General features: G+C 46.8%; 1 protein-coding gene across 1 annotated transcript; it reads right to left on the reverse strand.

Annotated features, from left to right (window-relative positions):
• Positions 1-3977: 3977 nt before the first annotated feature.
• ankrd2 (ankyrin repeat domain 2 (stretch responsive muscle)) lies at positions 3978-16669 on the reverse strand. The gene is made up of 8 exons (XM_056291474.1): positions 16457-16669; positions 14110-14253; positions 13907-14017; positions 9811-9909; positions 9597-9695; positions 6506-6604; positions 4864-4962; positions 3978-4106 (listed from the first exon to the last, which is right to left on the reverse strand). The coding sequence occupies exons 1-8, from the start codon at positions 16523-16525 to the stop codon at positions 3978-3980; spliced, it is 849 nt and encodes a 282-aa protein (XP_056147449.1). The 5' UTR covers positions 16526-16669.
• Between the last annotated feature and the right edge of the window lie 115 nt (positions 16670-16784).

The following is a 16784-nucleotide window of genomic DNA, read 5'->3' on the forward strand; positions in this document are numbered from 1 at the left end:
AAGGAGGCATGTGGTAGTCTGCAGCCCTCCCCGGCTCGGCGGAGGGGGTGGAACAGCGACTGCGCGGAAGAGTGGGGTAATTGGACAAGTACAATTGGGGAGAAAAAGGGGAGGGGAGATTATTTGGTGTTTTTCAAAGTGCATTTTTGTCCAGTGACGGTGTGACTGGTCTACAACAGCAGTGCCCTTATTGTTGTGCTGGATACGAGGGGTTCACCATAGTGTAAGGCGTTAGAAACAGTCGTGTGGTTGTTTACTGTAAAATGGATATCGCAAGAATTTACTTACCAAAAAAGGGCTGATCACAGCTACGACACGATATTACTTGGCTGTACTTGAAACTGCAACAAGGCCTTACAGAATACTTTCTTCATTGGCGAGGCTCGTGCAGGGTTTCCTCTGCAAGAGCCTCAACCAAAGACAATCAGCTGATGTGATCGGTAAGGGAGCAGGGGGTCGCTTTGATCGGCACGCCATTAGGAGTTTCATTTGTTAGACCCCTGCAGATGAGCATAAAAGACAAATCAATACGATAACAAGAAGAATCCCCTGAGCCTGGGGCTTAATTGTGCAAAAAAAGAGAAAACAACATAAGATCAGAGAATGGACCAGGGTAATAGTGGAGATTTTGTTGTGTGTTATTCCTGCAGCCAAAAATACCCCCCAAAAAAAAAAGAAAAAGAAAAATCTCATGTTTCAGCTTTGATTCTGGATACCTGCCTACATTGATTTTCAGATTATTTTGAGCAACAAAAAAAAAGTCAAACGGTGTCCCCTTATGGTGTCGTTGCTATGAATTCTCCTCAGTACTGTTGTGTGCTGTGCAATCACTTGAAAAATGAAGAAGAAAAAAAAGAGTATATGAGTCACAGATAGGCAAATCTGTGCATGTTTTTGCCTACAAGCGCAGGATACTCGATGTCTGCTGCTAAGTGTGTGCAACCAGCGTTGATATGATGCATCTGGAAGAAAAAAAAAACACAACACAGCCGGATCTGGATTTTCCACAGTACATGCTCAGATGTTTGGTCGGGGGGCTAGATGGACACACTCATGAAATGAACTACCCCAGAAACCCCACGTCCTCTTTCAACGGGGTGCACACGCCTGCCCGTCAACACCGAGGAGCTGCAAACGGTGCTTTTGAACGTGCCTGTCCGGACTTTTCACTTGCCTAGAAAAAGAAGAAGTCATTACCATGGTTACCTTTCTTCTGCTGTATTAATGTGATGCTGCTGTGAGTGCTGTTACACAAGACCGCTGCAGACTCCACTTGCTCTCTTGTCGTAGGGTCGGTTGTATCACAGTGGTGGTAGGGGGTTATGTGTTTAATAAAAAACTGGAAAAAAAAAACCTTGTCAATGGATGCAACAGCACAGCATCGCGTGGACTGAACTTGTGGCTCTAAATTCCCAATTCACCTGCAAGTCCGCGTCCGTGTGTGACTCTCGACTACGTTTTGAGAGGATTATTGATTTCTGACGTTCTGGTACGGAGGTTGAAATAGGAGACATTTGGCTCCTGTGGGAGGGAGTATTGCTGCTTGTGTGGATTAACAGGTTCCTCTGGTTTGGCTGCTACACACCGCAGCACCTCCTGGTCCCCCCTCCCCCTCTGGTTTTCACCCAACACCTCAGATCCATCCCTGCGCAACAGCAATGGCCGCTTCCTTCCTTAGTTCTGCTGCATGTGGAAGCGACGTGAATCAAACTATGAAACGTGCATGGATACAGCAACACATCCGACTTGGGCGCTGCGCAAAAGTCTTATGAGGGCGGGGAAAAACCCTGGTTTTTGTGTCCGTGTATGCGTGTATTTCCCTTCTCCCAGTAGGCGAAACAAAGGGGTTTGATGGCCAAGTTCGAACACCGGAGAAGGGGAGGTGCGTACGCCTGGCGGAGGATCTGCCCTCTGCTGAGTGCACTGCTGTAGTACTGGATAATGTAATGTCAGAATCTTCTAGTACAACGCTACCCTGTCTCTCAACAAACACACACACACACACCTTGCAGGATGTGGAATTTGGGGTTTTGATGCCAACTTTGTGGGCGGCAGAGTGACGCAGTGGTTAGCACGATCGCCTCGCGGCAAGAAGGTCCTGGGTTCGAGCCCCGGGGTAGTCCAACCTTGGGGGTCGTCCCGGGTCGTCCTCTGTGTGGAGTTTGCATGTTCTCCCCGTGTCTGCGTGGGTTTCCTCCGGGGGCTCCGGTTTCCTCCCACAGTCCAAAGACATGTAGGTCAGGTGAATCAGCCGTACTAGATTGTCCCTAGGTGTGTGTGTGCGTGTGCCCGCCCTGTGATGGCCTGGCGACCTGTCCAGGGCGTCTCCCCGCCTGTCGCCCAATGACTGCTGGAATAGGCTCCAGCGTCCAGAGGTGGAAAAACCCAGTCCAGAAAGGAAAAACCCTAACCGTGTCTTTACTCCACCCATGTACTAAACCATCAGATTGCACTGACTAGTTTCCCCAAATCAGCTGGTTTAATACATGGATGGAGTAAAGACACGCTCAGGGTTTTTACTTTCTGGACTGGGTTTTTCCACCTCTGCCAGCATCCCCGCGACCCTGAGAGGATGAGCGGTTCGGATAATGGATGGATGGATGGATACAACAAACTCAAGTAAAGACACCAGTTTAGTGTTCAAGGTTTTTTTCTCTCCTTTTTTTTTTTTTTAAATACAGAGACTATCTTGGTGGCAGGAAGATCACTGTGTTTGGGGTCAGTTTGACATAAAGTAGAGGACTATACAGTTAAGAGAAAAGTACATTAACCTTGTACTGTGCAGGCCTTTTGCACAGAGTCCCTGACGAATGATCACCAGGAAACACCGAGACATTTCAACAATGATTAACACGGCGCCGCGCATGTAACAACAAACTTTTATGCGAGGACGAATAATAGACAGCACACTGCAACACATTTTACTCCTGTATATGTAATCCATACACAGCTGCTATAATCGATTAGTCTCTAAATATAAACCGCCACGGCGTGAACAGTACAGCGGGTTGTCGGTTGTGCAAGGCTGAAAGGCCCACCTCTCCCAGGGAACATTTGAGCCACTGATGGTAGCAGGAAAATATGTCTGCTGAGCTCCCCTCGAATCCCTGCATTTAGAGCCGGGGGGGGGGGGCATACCAGCCACCCCTGCCATCCGCCCGCCGGTCAAGTCTGAAACGCAGCGCTACCGTGTGCCCCCCGGCCTCAGCTGCAGCCTCGATACGCAAACCAGGAGGCACCTCGGCCTCCCTTCTGGGCTCGAACGCGCCGTCGGCTCGGCGCCGTCGGTCGACGTTGTGACTCCTTAAGTGGGCACTTGGAATAAGATGCGAGGCGTCATCCCAGACACAACGTATTAGTTCGCTTTTCAGATCATAAAGCGCTTAAGAAGGGAATCCCGACAGTCAGGGCTGGGCGGAAAGGTTTAAGGAATCCAGCAGTATTTTTTTTTTATATACTCCTAGTATATATTTCAACGTGTCCCCCCCCCCCACCCCTTTTCCAAGATAAGCAGATCATCTTGAATCAGATGCATCCAAGCTGACATTCTATAGTGTCAGGCAGAGTTCAAACTAATCTCGCAGCTTAACAGCCATGTCCTAGAAAGGCAGATTTTGTTGGAGGGCATGTTTCGTTTTATGCATGCTCAAACGTGACTTACGCAGACCTACTTTACTGGAATTAGACAACTTAAGTAGTACTATGAGAAATCATGACCCCCCCACCACCACCACCACCGTTCCATACCCAAGACCGTTTAACACAACTAGCTAACACGAAAAAACTTGATCATAGAGCCAGAACGGCAAGGCTGCAGACAAGCTGAGTGTTGCATCAAGCACATTATCTGACAGCTTCACAGGCCATGATGATTATATATATACACACACACACACACACACACACACACACACACACACACACACACACACACACACACAGAGTCTGTATTTCTATAGCTGTCTCTGCTGATGGGCTCATTCCTCTCCAATGGCGGCGTTTTCGAGTGGCAGCAGTCCCACCTCTTTCAGCTGCTCCAGCTTCTCGAAGGTCTCCATGGTGTCAAACTGCCACTGTTTCACTTGCTCCACCGCCATCATGTCCTGCTGTAAAACACAGTGCTGTCAGTCCCTTAGCAACACTGCGTCATTCGCACTGTAACGTACTGCGGAGTCACACTTTCTATAGGCAAATGACAGAATAATAATAATAATAACTATTTGTTTATATAGGACTTTTCAAAACAAGGTTACAAAGGGCTTTAAGTCAAGTCAAGCCAATTTTATTTGTATAGCCCCATATCACAAATTGCCTCAAGGGGCTTTAGAGTAACACACCATCCTGCCCTTAGACCCTCACATCATATAAGGAACAACTCCCTAAAAAAACCTTTGCAAGACAAAAAAAAAAAAAAGGTAGACAGACAATGATAAAAATCCATTTAAAAACAGTGTAAAAGTTAAACAATTTTGGGAAGGAAATATAAAAGCAAAAGGAGCTGCATATGAGGAAAATAAATAAGTAAAATAAAACGATGTATAATAATTAAAATAATGTTAATAAATAGTAATAAAATATAAACGAGATAAACAAATAATAGATTCACACCACAAATCCTGGATAAGCACGCTCGTAAAAGTATCTTTATGCATGCTCAATATTCCAGGTTATTCTTGTTATTATTATTCCAGGTTATTCTCATTATAGGTTACTATGCTCAATATTCCAGAGAACAGTACAGTGAGAATGATGCGGTATCTCATTCAGCCCAAACCAGACAGCGCAGCACAACATCAGCAGAGACGGGGGACAGGACAAGTCGTGTCAAGGCAAATTTGCGTCAGTCCTAATTCGATGACTCACATGGTTTTTGATTTTCGTGTCGGCGCCCGCAACTATGAGCAGCTTCACGATCTTGTATCTGTTGAGACGCACCGCGTCATGCAGGGCCGTGTCCCCTTCCTGGAAACAAACAACAACTGTCACGCGGTGATAACGCTGTAGACACATGAATAATGGAGATGAATGCAGAATTTGGAGATGGTGGACGGTTTGAATCACACTATTTGCTTGTCTTTATATGTGCTCAACAGTCCGGGTAAGGAAACACAGGAAGGTGAATCAGTTCATCTGGGCACAACGTTTATTGACAGAAACATTTCATCACTCATCTAATGCCCCTCTTCCACCGCATGGTACCGGCTCGACTCAACTCAACTCTACTCTACTGGCTTTTTTTGTTTTTCCATTGGGCGAAAGTTAGGGAATAGTACCAGCCACCTCTGTCGAGGTTCCAAGTGAGCTGAGCCAATACTAAAAGGTGACATGAAAATACCACTATAAATAAATTAAATATAAATATGAATATATGTATATTTATTTATATTTATTTAAATATAAATCTACTACTACTACTACTTTCGGTTGCTCCCGTTAGGGGTCGCCACCGCGGATCATCCGTTTCCATCTTTTCCTGTCCTCTGCATCTTCCTCTGTCACACCAGCCACCTGGATGTCCTCCCTCACCACATCCATAAACCTCCTCTTTGGCCTTCCTCTTCTCCTCTTTCCTGGCAGCTCCATCTTCATCATCCTTCTCTCAAGATACCCGGCATCTCTCCTCCACACATGTCCAAACCATCTCAATCTTGCCTCTCTTGCTTTGTCTCCAAACCGTCCAACTTGAGGTTGGTCCTATTTAACTGTTCTATTCAAATATAAATAAAATCTTTAAAAAAAAATTTTTTTTAAAAACTAGTCAACACACCCACAAATGACCAGCGGGGCTTCACCGTGAGGGCATACTGTTTGCAGTGAAAAATGAAATCCCAAAAAGTACAGCGAGTAGAGTCGAATAGAGTCGAGTTAAGCCAGTACCATGCAGTGGAAAAGGGGCATAAATGACCTCTTCAGTCTCAACTGACTGCAGGTATCCCCCACCTTTATGTACAATACAGTGGCATAATGACCGAAACCAACAACCTGTTTCATATGCAAATATGGGTGTGGCCATTAACTAGAGTTACAGAGTGTACTATTCACAGAGGGTTGGGGAATAGTTGCAATCATAGCACTGTAAAATGGTGACAGATGTACTCTTAGCCCTCCCCCCCCTTGTGCACATCCTCATCCTTGAAAGAGTGGCCACTAGCCTGTAGATGGGTGTAGACTGCGGAGTCCTGACCTGACATGTTAGCTCTTCTGTGTTGTGCCATCCTCTTATCCAGCATCAGTCATTATGCCACTGTATTGTTTATAAGGGTGGGGATACCTGCAGTCAGCTGAGACTGAAGAGGTCACTTAGACGAGTGATGAAACGTTTCTCTCAATAAACGTTGTGTCCAGATAAACTGATTCAATTTTCTGGCCTGGCGGCCTGTCCAGGGTGTCTCCCCGCCTGCTCAATGACTGCTGGGATAGGCTCCAGCATCCCCGCGACCCTGAGAGTAAGATAAGCGGTTTGGATAATGGATGGATGGATGGATGGATATTATTTGCTTCCTACCCTGTCCCTGCAGTTGATTTTCACACCACACGACAGCAAATATTCTGCGATGTCAGCATGGCCTGTCCTTGTGGCCACATGCAGAGGAGTGCTATGTAACTGTAGAGTCAGAAACAATCATATGCAGTGAGTGAAATGTACATGCGCACAGACACACACACACACACACACACACACAGGATTAACCTCCTGAGACCATGTGGAATGAAGTATAAGGTGCAGAAATGTGCATGTGAAGCATGGCATCATATGAGGCTGCATGGTCTCAGGGAGCTTGTCCTGTCCTCTACCTCCAGCGCCTTGCTGGAGTCGACAGTCAGATTAAACTCCTGTCCAAAATGACCACGCTGCCAAGAGGGCTCAAGATCACTCTCTTTACTGAAGCCAGATGGAGTAGGGGATCTTGAGCCAGCAAGGCGCTGGAGGTAGAGCACAGCACAGTAAAACAAGAATGCCTTCAAAGACCAGCTTTAAGTCGAAGACTTTGTAAAACATTATATCAGCATCTTTTATCAGTCAGAGACATGCTGCTGTACAGGTATGTGTTCATCACACATAGCAGAGCTGTAAAAACCAGGTCCAGAAAGTAAAAGTCCCAACCGTGTATTTGCTGCTCCCATGTACAATCCAAGGTGATTCTAATCAACACAACACCACCCTTCAGCTAGGGTAATCTGTAGCGCAGTGGTATTCAATTATGTGCCATGGAGGTCCGTTTGTATGTAGGTTTTCTTTCTGACCAAACACTACACCAGCTGATTTTGCTGATTGACACAATTACAACCAAAAAGGAAAGCTAATCAGTTAAATTAGCTGGTGTTGTGTTGGAAAGAAAACCTGAATACACACGGACCTCCATGACACATGATTGAATACCATGGCTATAGGCAGTAATGAATGGAGATTTCAGACACTACTGAATCATCATTCTGCAGATTCTTCTCGTCCTGCCATGCGGTATTTGACAGTGAAAAGAGTGCAGAGCAGAACGGAGAAGAGCCTCGGCATTGCATTGTTGTATTTTTAGCATAAAGCCCTGAACCTCAATAAGCAGCCCGCGGGGCCCACGGGAGCCAACTGTCTGGTCCGCGCCAACCCATTGGCACTAACACATGTGAAATAAAGTGTGTGCTGCTCTACTAACTGTCTTAAACCAAGAACATGGCCTGCACAAAAAAGTGGGAAGTCTACCAGGGCAACCGTCAGTTCAAATCTGACTGGACTGATCAGCTTTGTTTTATTTTACCTGACCACGCCACTGCTAAACCAACATGCTTGGAATGCATGCAGACTGTAGCTGACTGCACTTCAACACTATGCATGCTGCCAGTTTTAATGCCAACTACCCTACAAAATCAGATCACTGCAAACAAAAAAATAGCAATTATGATAACGTCATACAAGCACTCCATTTCTACTGTCTGTAAATCAACATCAGCACAAGAGAGAGAGAGTGCAACAGCTGCATCATTGCATGTTTCATGGAACCTTGCTAAAGCTAAGGAGCCGTTCACTGATGCTGAGTTGATTAATTGATATGGTTGATGAAGTTTTAAGTCATGATGAGAAAAAGAAGAAAATAGTTGTGGCGCTATTGAAGCAGGTGCCATTGTTGGCTAACACGGCAACAAGAAGTGCAGAACTTTTAGCGTAGGAGTGTTTTTCCAATCTACTCACTGATTTGAAGAAAGCAGAAGCCATATCACTAGCCGTAGACTGGTCCTGTGACCAAACCGATATGGAACAGCTAGCTGTGTTCACAAGATTTTCTGATGGGAAGACCTTTTGGCAAGAGCTACTTTGTTTGCTTCCTCTGTCTGGGCGCACAACTGGGGAAATCCTCTTTAATGAGTTAACACAGTTCTTTGAGAAGAATGGCTTGGATGTTGGATGGATGGATGGATTGGATGTGAGCAAAATTGTGTCCATTGTCACCGATGGGGCTCCATCAGTGGTGGGACAACACAAGGGCTTGGTAAGCAGGCTTGCCGCTGTTAACCCAGCACTCTTAGCATTTCATTGCATTATTCACAAATCAGTGTTGTGCACTAAACCGTGTGGGGAAATGAAAGAGGCGATGGATACTGGGACGAGACTTGTAAATTTCATTCACGAGAGTCCTAGTCTGCAACATCGCCTTTGAGAGCACACAAGGATCTTTTGCTGCATGATGGTGTTCGCTGGCTGAGCGAAGGCTGTGAGTTGGAGAGGGTGTGCGACCTGCGCGATGAGCTTGTGTCATTTTTATCCAGCGTGGATCAGCGTGGTTCCCCAAGCTCGTTTTTCAAAAACATGAGAGCTATTGCAATGCTCCTTCTCACAAGTTTCCCCCCTCCCATGTGCAAATGTGAGTCAATGAACTCCATCAAGAACCAGAGAAGAAACCGACTCTCCACTGTACATCTTGTTGGCCAGTGGCTCAGGATTGCCACAACAGAATACAGGCCCTACATCAGAAGGGTTGCCCCATCCCATCACTCTCACTTCTGTCACCGATTGGTGAATGAACATCCATTTATTTTTGTCCATTTGTCCATAATAAAATGGTTTGGTTTCGGACTTATTTTGTTTCAAGAGGGCTTTTTTTTCTTGTGTGACCCTCAACACAGGCTACTACTACTACTACTACGACTAATATAATAAGGATAATCATAATAGCAGCAACAAAAACATCTGCACATAAAACAACTTTTGCTGGCGCAAATGGAAAAAAAGACCCTGGACATTTTGGCCCTTGCCTTGGCATGCATGACATGATTTGGCCCTTGGGGGAAAACTAATTGGGGAACCCTGGCATAAAGTAATGTACATCTTTTGGACACTACACTTCCATTTGCATTATGAGAATTTTTGAGGGCATACATAGTGAATCAATTTCACAGTTAGAATTCGGGCACATACAAAATGGAGGAAGGTGAATATATAATGCACTATTTAGTAAATAGGTAGTGATTTTGGACACAGTTCTAGTAAAATCAGTTGGTTTAGTAGTGGAGCAAATACACCGTTAGGACTCTCGATCTGTGGACCTGGTTTTTACGCCTCTGCCATATACGCAGACAGATGCAAGGACAGACACATGGCCATGCACCTTATCCCTAACATTCAAGTCAGCCCCATGGCTCTTCAGGGTTTTGACAACTTGCAGCCTCCCTCCTCTGCAGGCCCAGTGTATGGCTCTGGAGTCCAGCTGAAACACAGGTGCATACCCCCCCCCCCCATGTCATTAGCAAGATTGTTTTCGGCTTTGTAGCTCGGGCTTTTGTGTGTGATAATAACACGATCCACAACAAGTGTTCTCCTACCCGATCTTTGAAGTGGATATCAGCTCCTTTTTCCAGCAGCTTACTGACAACGGCAGTGTGTCCGTCGAAAGAGGCATGATGCAGCGCAGTTCTCCTGAACTGGAGCGTTGAAATACAAAAATAGACACATGGTACGGCTGATATGCTGTGCCAAGAAGGACAGCCATCTGTCCTGGGTGCTTTGGTAAATTACCCCTCCAGACATATTTTAAAGTTTAAAAATAATCTGAGATTAATATGTTGTTTAACATGGTTTTCCCACCAAAAAAAAAATGAAAAGGGATTGGAAGCACATCTACTCTTTCTCCCTCATTGAGGAATTCAGGATCTATGAATATGTAAATATCGCAGGCCTCACGTCCCGCCCACCACCGCTGCCCCACCCACCACCGTTGCTTGCTCTAGGTTGACCGGTGAAAGAGCAGTGCGCATCAAGATGGCTAGCGTTATGCCGGGATCAGACCACATGATATTTTTTGTTTTAAGCGATGGTCACCATGTCAGATTAAGCAATCGGTGCCTTAAATTCTTGGCGTGTCTTGGCCGGGAGACTGGCAATACCACAAGTATGACCCCGGCCAATCATCGTATGCTGCCTTTCAGGATCTTGCGTGAGTTCATAGGTCGTCGGGGAGGAGGGTCAAGAAATTGTCAGTCATGGCTTAGAGAACAAAGCACTGTGTGTGATAATGGCGGGCTCATGTTCCCAAAATTAAAAGAAAAGAGAAAAAAATGACTGGACGTTGTCTTTATGCATGCTCAATTATCCAGGTAAGGAAATCCCAGAAAGTTGAATCAGCTCATCTGGACATAATCTTTATGGACAGAAACGTTTCATCACTCGTCTATGTGACATCTTCAGTCTTAACTGACTGCAGGTATCCCCACCCTTATAAACAGCACAGTGGCTTAACGACAGTTTCATATGCAAATTGCTGTGACCATTAACTAGAGTTACAATGGCCATGTGTAGTATTCACAGAGGATTGGGGAATAGTTGCAATAGCAATAGGACCACCCTTAACTCTGACCAAGTGTGTCTGCTCCTGAAGCTGTGTCTTCAGTCCACTTACTTCACATACAGGGGGCAGTACTATAGGCAAAAGCATGGCTGTACGCTGGGTTCCCCAGTCTCACCTGTAGTGGCCAACTTGTATATGGAGGAAGTGGAAAAGAGGTCTCTGATGTCCTATCCAGGGACACCACCTGGCCATTGGTTCAGATTGGTGGAGGACGCCTGGGTTTAAATGAAATCTCAGGATGTACCACATCTCCCCAACCACTTTAATTCTGGACAACCACTTCAACTTCACCAGGGAGGATGTGAAAAATGACAGATTATCCTTTTTAGACTGTGAAATTGCAACTGGTGATTTGGATCATCCTTCTGTGTGACCTAGGCGGCCAACCGGTGTGCATCGGCCTTGAAGGGGGGCTGGAGACTGGAATGGTAGTTCCTTCACAAGACCACTCCGCCGTCATTTCCTGTTGGCTGGGTGGCTCTGGCCTTCGGTGCTGGTGCTGGGCAGCTGCGAGCTATGTGACCAGGCTCGTCACACCGGTAGCAGCGGTCAGTTTGCTGGGATGGACGTTGACTGAGTGTTGGAGGCCATTGCCGACACCGCTGTGGTGGAAGCCAGACTTGGTAGACTTCGTCTGCTTCCTCCTCCTCCTACTCCTCATGGTCGGCCCCCCTGACATGCGGTCGGAGGGCAGGGGTCTTCTGCTGGGGAGGTTGCATGGACAATACTACCTTGGCCCGTTCAGCTTCACTGAGAGCCCCACTGAGGGATTGGGGCATGGTGAGACTAACATATTGACACAGACATTCTGGCGTGAGCCCCCGCGGGAAAGCATGCAGGGCCAACTCCTCTTTAATGGCTGTGGCGAAGGCACCCAGGCTCTCTTCCTCTTGGCGGCGGCAGCTGGGTAGCTGTTCCCTGCTCTGGTCGGTGAAGGGTCATCGCCCGACTTGCCGCTCCGGCGTCACGGTCAGAGCTTGGAGGTCCCGCTGCTCCGCTGGGGTTAGATCGAGGAGCACCTGCAAGGCCTTACCCTCCAGTACCAGTGCCAGGTGGATGACAGTCTCCTCGTTACTCCATCCGTCATGCCATGCTGCCAATTGCACTTGTGAGAGGTATGGCTCTAGGAGTGTCATCCCATTGTACTTTGGCAGCTTGGCAGGTGTTCTGGGCGCTGTATCTCTGCTGCTCACTAGGGGGCAATCGGCGGTAGCAGGCAGCGTGTGTTCTTCAGCGCTGATCCTCCGGGCCTCCAGGGGGTGATCGGTAGTGGCAGGGGGAGTTTGCTCCCTGGCGCTGGTCCTCCTGGCCTCCAGGGGGTGATTGACGGCAGCGGGAAGCGTTTGCTCCCCGGTGCTGGTCCTCCGGGTGTCCAGGGGGATGGAGCCGCGGTGCACAGGAAAAACTAGGTTGGGCTGGAAAACTTCCATCTCTCGTGGGCTCCGTCTTTTGCCATGCCAGGTTTTCCAAGTGCCAAAGGGTCTGCTCGATGTCCTGCTCCAGTCTCTGGATCTCCCTCTCCATTTTTTAGCTCAATCCCACTCCTGACACTAATGTGGCGAGCTTGCACAGAGAACGAGAAACAGATCTCTTACGATCACAACTCCCGTGTCCCATACACCTCACGACCCTGTGAGAGCTGTTTTATTTAAACATATCGTCAGAACTGAACAGAACTGGTGGGAAAGGAGGAGGTTAGGATTTAGTTTGAATGGCAGCTTCTTTGAGGGCGGCATGGTGGTGCAGTAGTTAGCGCGGTCGCCTCACAGCAAGAAGGTTCTGGGTTCAAGCCCAGGGGTTGTCCTACCTCGGGGGCCATCCCGGGTTGTCCTCTGTGTGGAGTTTGCATGCTCTCCCCGTGTCTGCGTGGGTTTCCTCCGGGGGGCTCCAGTTTCCTCCCACTGTCCAAAGACATGTAGGTCAGGTGAATCGGCCATACTAAATTGCCCCGAGGTGGGTGTGTGAGAGAGAGCGAGATATGGCCTGGCAGCCTGTCCAGGGTGTCTTCTTGCCTGTCACCCAATGACTGCTGGGATAAGCGGTTCGGATAATGGATGGATGGCAGCTTTTTTGTCTCATGCGCCGCACGACCCCAGGAGTGCATTTGCCCCTCACCAATGGTTGCCGAACTATAGCTTCCCGTAACCACGTCACTATTGAACACACCAGGCTTGGTTGGTCATGGTCCTACAGTCAGTCAGTCCGTAAAATGGTCGCCAGTCGTCTGACCAGTCTGAGTCAAACATCCAAACAACAATAATCAAAACATGAACACAACATTAATACAACAATGATCTGAACATGAACCGCAGCAGCCTCATAATCCCTTACGCTTCTCCAGCGCACAGCCGTCATCAGTCCAGTGACCGTCTTCCCCGGTTGCTCCAAGTTAAAGAAATACATGATTTACACAATGACTCCCGCTCGCTATCATAGCCCCAGGTTTAATAGTCGGCACAGCATCAGGCTTCAAAACTAATTTCTTGTGAAAACCCGGTGACTTTTGCATTAGGTTACGGAAACACTCCTCACTGAAGTGAGCATTGCCGATACGCAGTCCCTTCAGGTTTGTAGGCATGTGAGCCCGATGTCTGTAAATAAATTCCAACCATTTCAGCGGTATAGTGGGACTTTTTTGGTAGATTAGTGGAAGGAAGCTCCAGGGTCTGGTTTACATCCAAAAACTGCACACGCTATCATGTTTGCTGTCAAAACTTCCACTATACTAATACAAACTCACTGTCTGTACTGAAAAGTCTGCTATGCGCAGGAGGTTTCAGGTCTCTTTGCCCACCGTGTATTTGCATATTAGACAGCGATTGGCTTCCGGATTTGTGACGTACCAAATCTAGCTTGCCCAGGATACATTTGAATCTCGGATTTTAGGGAAGTGTACAGACAGCTCCTCCTCCAGTAGGGGAACGTTAAAACACTGCTCTAGTGACAAACTTTGCACAGATACAAGACAGTATAGACAAGGACAGACATTTTATGGGACACAAACATTAGAGAAACACGTTTTTGAGTGGAGGGGTACTTTAAAGGACAGCAAGGGAGATATAGGGGCTGCATACCTCATCATAGACATTGGGGTTCCCACCGTCAGCCAGATACTTCTCCACCACACTCAGTCGACCCTGTGTGGCTGCATTCATGAATTCAGTGGCACCACTGACGGGCCCTAACTGCCATGAATACACAAAGACAGAAATAGATCCAAAATATTGTAGCTTCAGTTAAACGACTGAGAATCATTTCTCTTGACGGTCCAGCTCACCGCAGGCCCCTCCGCAGACCCCCTGGATGAGGACTTTTTGAAAGTATTCCTCCTTCTGTGTAGTTCTGTGATATTTTCCGCTCCCTCCAGGTCCACGGTCTCCCGACGAAGATCTGAGGAGAGTTTTCTCACTCTCTCCTCCACCTAGGAAATAACACAGCCAATATTAAGGTAGAAAAATAGCTGTTTTCATCTTGATGGGTGAAGGCCAATGGACTTTTTTCCCGCTTCTGGTGTGGGAAGATGGTGGCGTGAATTCATGTTCACACATGAAGTGTCTGTCCACGTCTGTGTTTAAGTTTTGTTTTTGCTTGATGGCTGGGAGAGCTGGTGCTGGATCGGCTGGGAGAGCTTGGTCTGCTGCGTCTTGTGGACCCAGGGACCACGGCCCTGCCTGGAGCTGCAGCCGAGGAGGTAACACCGAGGGCGGTCTGACAGGACGCGGAAGCGGGGCAGGCTAAGCTAACTGCTAGCCCATGTACACCGGCAGTTCCGGTAACACCGAGGGCGGTCTGGCGGCAGCCTCGCCTGGCATTGACTGCGGCATTTTTGGTGTCGTCGTGTGGAGTGCGGGGAGATGTGTCGAAGGTGTCTGGCTGGGAGAGCTAGCATTGGATCGGCTGGGGGAGCCTGGTCTTCCGCGTCTGGTGGGCCCAAGGACCACGGCCCCTGCCTGGAGCTGGACCCGAGGAGGAAGCACCAAGGGCGCTCTGACAGGACGTGGAAGCGGGGCAGGCTAAGCTAACTGTTAGCTCATGCAGACCGGCAGTTCCGACAGTCATGCTGGCTGGCATGGACAGTGATTTTTATTTTTTTAGTTTGGATATATGTGTTAGTTAATGTGTGTGTTCTTGAAGTTGTTGTAGTTTTTAATTTTATATATATATATATATATATATATATATATATATATATATATATATATATATATATATATATATATATATATATATATATGGTCTTTGAGTTGCACTGCTGTAGGCTGGGAGAAACGATATTTCGATGAAATGATAAATATTTAGACAAAATAAAGTGTTCCCGATTCCTGACTTGCAGATCAGAGGACCCAGATAGTTAAGTGGTGGAAGTTGAGTATGTGAGGAGACAGGGCGTGTCTGAATAGCGCCATTGTTCCAGACTTGACAGTGGGTGTGCTTACATTACGGACATCAAAGTATCAATAAAATTTGATGTGAGAATTAAGAAACACCGAATTTTGATAACCTCTCCCAAACATATTTGTACACAACGTACGTTTTGTGAGCACTGCAAATTGATAGGAATGTCACATACAGAGATTTAGAGACCAATGCATATGAGCAAGACTCAAAACTGTAAAATCGGGAATCCGGGTAGCGTAGCGGTCTATTCCATTGCCTACCAACACGGGGATCTGCGGTTCGAATCCCCGTGTTACCTCCGGCTTGGTCGGGCGCCCCCACAGACACAATTGGCCGTGTCTGTGGGTGGGAAGCCGGATGTGGGTATGTGTTCTGATCGCTGCACTAGCGCCTCCTCTGGTCGGTCGGGGCACTTCTTCGGGGGGAAGGGGAGCTGAGGGGGAATAGCACGATCCTCCCATGCGCTATGTCCCCCTGGTGAAACCCCACATGACGTGGTAGTCTGCAGGCCTCCCCGGATCGGCAGAGGGGGTGGAGCAGCGACCGGGACGGCTCGGAAGAGTGGGGTAAATGGCCGAATACAGTTGGAAAGAAAAAGTGGGAAAAAAATCCAAAAAACAAAAAAAAAGAAAACAACTTTAAAATCAGCTAAATCTCCATAGTCTGTCTGTACTTCATGTGTCCAGGTTTCATGGTAAGACTCTATTCTGGTATCTCTGGGGCAGTGGATTGGAATTGTATTTCAGTACAATGGGTCAGGAGGATAAACAGAGCTAACAAGTACAAATGTTTCGCCGATTTACTTCAGTACTTGTGGTTTTACTGGGTGTGTAATTTTGTCTGTGTCAATGTGTGTAAGCCTGTCTTTCTAACTGTCCATCAATGTCTGCAAATACTTGTTATATATATATATATATATATATATATATATATATATATATATATATATATATATATATATTAACAACTTACTTATGTCCTTTTGTGAATTGTATGTGTTACCATGGTATCATTCTTGGGTAATATATGTAATAGGCCGTTATACACTGTTACGAAGAACAAGACCAAAAAAAAAAGAGATCAAAAAGTGTCCGTCCAGACATTGTAGCAATATCATGTGACATTTCAGGGCTATTATTCAAATACTTTTTATGAAACTTATATTCTAACATAACTGGTAACAGATGAAACCTCAGGAAACAATAGAGAGGATTTCTTTCACCAACCTCAGCTTTCTTGTCCATCGCCGCCTTCTTGTCGTCCATAATGGCTGCCCTCTGCACGGCCTCCTCCATCACTGGTTAGAAAAATGGCGTATGATGTGTTCTGATTTGTTCGGTAAAAAAAAAAAATTTAAAATTAAAAAAGCAACTAGGCAAGGTTTTGTAAGTGGCAGATAACGTGTGTGTCTGTCTAAACAGCTGTGTTGCTGTGCCGGTGGTCATAGGCTTCCTAGTTGGAACATAGAGATCACAAAGGGACACGGTGTTAGTCCAGTAAACAGGTGTGTGTGAGAACCGTGTGTGTGTGTGTGTGTGTGTGTACATATTCTGT

Source organism: Lampris incognitus, chromosome 13, assembly GCF_029633865.1.
Source record: "Lampris incognitus isolate fLamInc1 chromosome 13, fLamInc1.hap2, whole genome shotgun sequence".
Classification (NCBI taxonomy): Eukaryota; Metazoa; Chordata; class Actinopteri; order Lampriformes; family Lampridae; genus Lampris; species Lampris incognitus.